Source organism: Nestor notabilis, unplaced genomic scaffold (assembly GCF_000696875.1).
Source record: "Nestor notabilis isolate BGI_N333 unplaced genomic scaffold, ASM69687v1 scaffold1280, whole genome shotgun sequence".
Taxonomy (NCBI): Eukaryota; Metazoa; Chordata; class Aves; order Psittaciformes; family Psittacidae; genus Nestor; species Nestor notabilis.
Window position 1 is genome coordinate 116,398 of NW_009910428.1, and position 2,989 is coordinate 119,386.

Consider the following 2,989-nt stretch of genomic DNA (forward strand, 5'->3'; position numbering starts at 1 on the left):
GGAAGGGTGCTAGTGGCATGAATCAAGTGGCCATGGATTTGCGATAACCTGGAGGAATAACAGCAGAGAAACTGGGACCCAGAAACTGAAGCTGGGGAAGGAAGAAAAGAGAGCAGGGAGCAATTTTAACAGGAGCAAAAAGGGGTTTGAGCACTTGGACACACACATCCGCATGCTGGAGCTGACATTTATTCCTGCCTGAACATTTCTCTATTGCTCAGCAAATAGCTGTGAAACGTGGAGGGAAAATGTGTTGTGCTTTGCCTGTGGCAGGCCAGGTCACCCAGCAGAGAGTTGCTTTTTGGTGTTACTGTTGAGTCCATTACTGAAAGTTGGAGAGCTGTGTGCCTCAGGTCCCAGCTTACTGCTGGCACTTGGGGTGGCAGTCTGGTTCATGGATTTGTTGTTCTTATTGCAATTTTGAAGTCTATAAAGGTGCAAGGAACGATGCTAAAAATAAAATATGAAGTGAAGCTCTCTAAAATTGCAGAACAGCAGTTAGGTAATGCAACCGCAAACTGCCTCGTGTGGTTATGCGTATGATAATAATAAGCTGTTTAAAAATTAGCTTGTGTGTATAATTATGTAGATGGTAAACTATTAAAGGTTTTATGGATTATAGAGTGGTACAGCTCTTACTTCATAATCAGCAACTAAATACTTGCAGAAAGTAAAAAATGTCAAACTCTTAATGTAAATGTATATATTTTGTCTTTCTAGAAGCGTGCTTCATTTGGGCTTCTGTTGGATGCCTTTGTGCTAATAAGAGTAGTGATACAACAGTAGCATTACAGAGATGTTTGTTATAAAATAAGATAGTGAAGATGTATTGCCTAAAGTGTACATAATAAATAAAATGTTTTCTGAAGATCTAGAGCATATCAGGAGTGAAGACTATATCAGCAATAACTATCTGACTTTAATGATACAGTAGGATTTTTACCTAGTGTCTTTTAAATGATCACTAAAAAGTTTGTAGGAATGTTGTTAAGAAAGTATGTGAAGAGTTGCTTCCTAATGAAAACTAACTCTGGGACATAATAATTTGAAGACTTGAGAAATAAAAAGTCACTTGTGAATTCAAAACCAGCATTATCAAACTGTTCCACTAACATATTTCAAATCACCAAGGTTCTCCGCCCAAGTGAGGGTGAAAAATGCCTGAAATGCAGGCATTGATACAAACCTCAGTGCAAGGTGACTGTGTTTCCCTCAGGGTCTAAAACTAACCTCTGAAGTGATAGTTCAGATTTTTTTTTTCATGATGGTTTTGTTTGTTCACGTGTTTAGAGGCATTGTAAGCTAATTGGCAGGATAATCTACTTTTTTCAGATAAATTAAAAAATATCTCTTGGTTATTTCAGATCAACCTTTTGTATACTACTGTTATTGCAAAAGAGCATTAGAAAGAGTTGTAGTTCTACTTTCTCATTACACTCTTGCAGTTTTTTTAATATACCATGGCAATGCCCAAAGGGACGAATTAACACCAAGGCTCAGAGCTCACACGTATATTCTGTTTAAAACTAATTTTACCACAGAAATCCTTCAGACTTCTTCCTGCTGTAGCAGGATCACGTTTGCCCTTCTGTTGGATCTATCTAACATGCATCATTGTCCTATGTCCTTCTCAATATCACCTGCACCCTTCTTCTTTGTAAAGAAAATTGTACTATGAGTTGCACTGCCCAATATTCTTCCTCTTGCAATTCCTGCCTCATCCTTTTCCTCCTTGGAGTACAGTTACATCAATCCTCTGTCACAGACAACTCCCAATGAAGTTCTAGGTTTTTGCCACCAACTCAGCCTTCTACAGCTGTAATATATTTAGTCAAACTGTGGCTTCCCTAGCTTTCCATAAATTCAGTATACCCTTTGTGGTGTTACACTCTGCTGCCTTTTCTTCCAAAGCCAACCCGTAGTTCCCCTTCTTGGCTCAGTGGGCTCATGGCTTCCATACCACTGTAATTCATGGGTTTATTCTTAATGTACATAGTATTTAAGTTTGTGCCAAACAAATGGGAGATTGCAGCCTCATATCTGCTGTTGGTACTATTTGCTCTATTTGTGTGGCTGTTTTCCCTGGTGCCCTTTACTGGCTCCTGCACCTCTCCCATCTGTACAGTTCCCATTGTCATAGGATTGATCAGCTACTTTGCTGATTTGGAAGTGTGGTTGACTGTTCTGTCTTTAACTATAGCTAAGTGCCTATTTTGTGGAATATTCTCTCTCATGTCATTGTTAGCTGTAGTCCTCTGTGTGTGTTATGGAAGCAAGGGGAGGAGGAGGGCTGTGAATATGATGCATTGGGGTCCATACTTGAAAGATGACTGGGCAAAGCAAAAAACAGCTGGAGTGCACAACCAGTTCTGGAGTGCAATTCATGAAAAAGCAGAGGTCTAAATCAATGCCTTACTATGTGGTTTGCTTTTTAAATTATTATGCCATATTTTCTTCAAGTTTATTTAAGTTAATTTTGAATTGTAACACAGGTTTTGTATATGCTGCATCAAATTATTGGACATTAAGATTCATGCCTGCAGAAGTAATCATTGAATACATCTTTCTCTGTTTGAGAGATTACACATTTCTTTCTATTTATATTCTTCCAGGTGACTTGGATTATTACTGGCTGGATCCTGCCACGTGGCACAGCAGGGAGACATCCCCCATTAGTTCGGTAAGAAGTAGGAAAAAAGAGGTTCATAAGTATGAATTAAAATGTTTGCTGATTATTTCAGTTCAGCATAGATATTTTGTTGTGAAAAAATATTCTATACAAATTATATGTAACATACTGTAGTATATGTATTTATGTAATTATATGTAATTATATGAACATTTGCTTTAGTGGATCATTGAAATGATCCATTGAAAACAGAAATGAGGAAGAAATTTTCATCAAAATGTATACTAGTAAAATTGCCTGAATTTAAACTTTTAACTTCTTTTCTAGACATGATAGTAGATTTCCCTAAATGCCACAAAC

The 2,989-nt window shown here is 37.6% G+C and overlaps 1 protein-coding gene across 1 annotated transcript in view; it reads left to right on the plus strand.

Annotated features, from left to right (window-relative positions):
• The window catches only part of LOC104402115 (regulating synaptic membrane exocytosis protein 1-like), a gene marked incomplete at both ends in the record, with an annotated part of 63,848 nt that overhangs the window by 54,759 nt on the left and 6,100 nt on the right, over window positions 1-2,989 (plus strand). Inside the window, one exon of the mRNA XM_010009907.1 lies at window positions 2,613-2,680. Coding sequence (XP_010008209.1) covers window positions 2,613-2,680 — 68 coding nt within the window. The remainder of the gene's footprint in view (window positions 1-2,612; window positions 2,681-2,989) is intronic.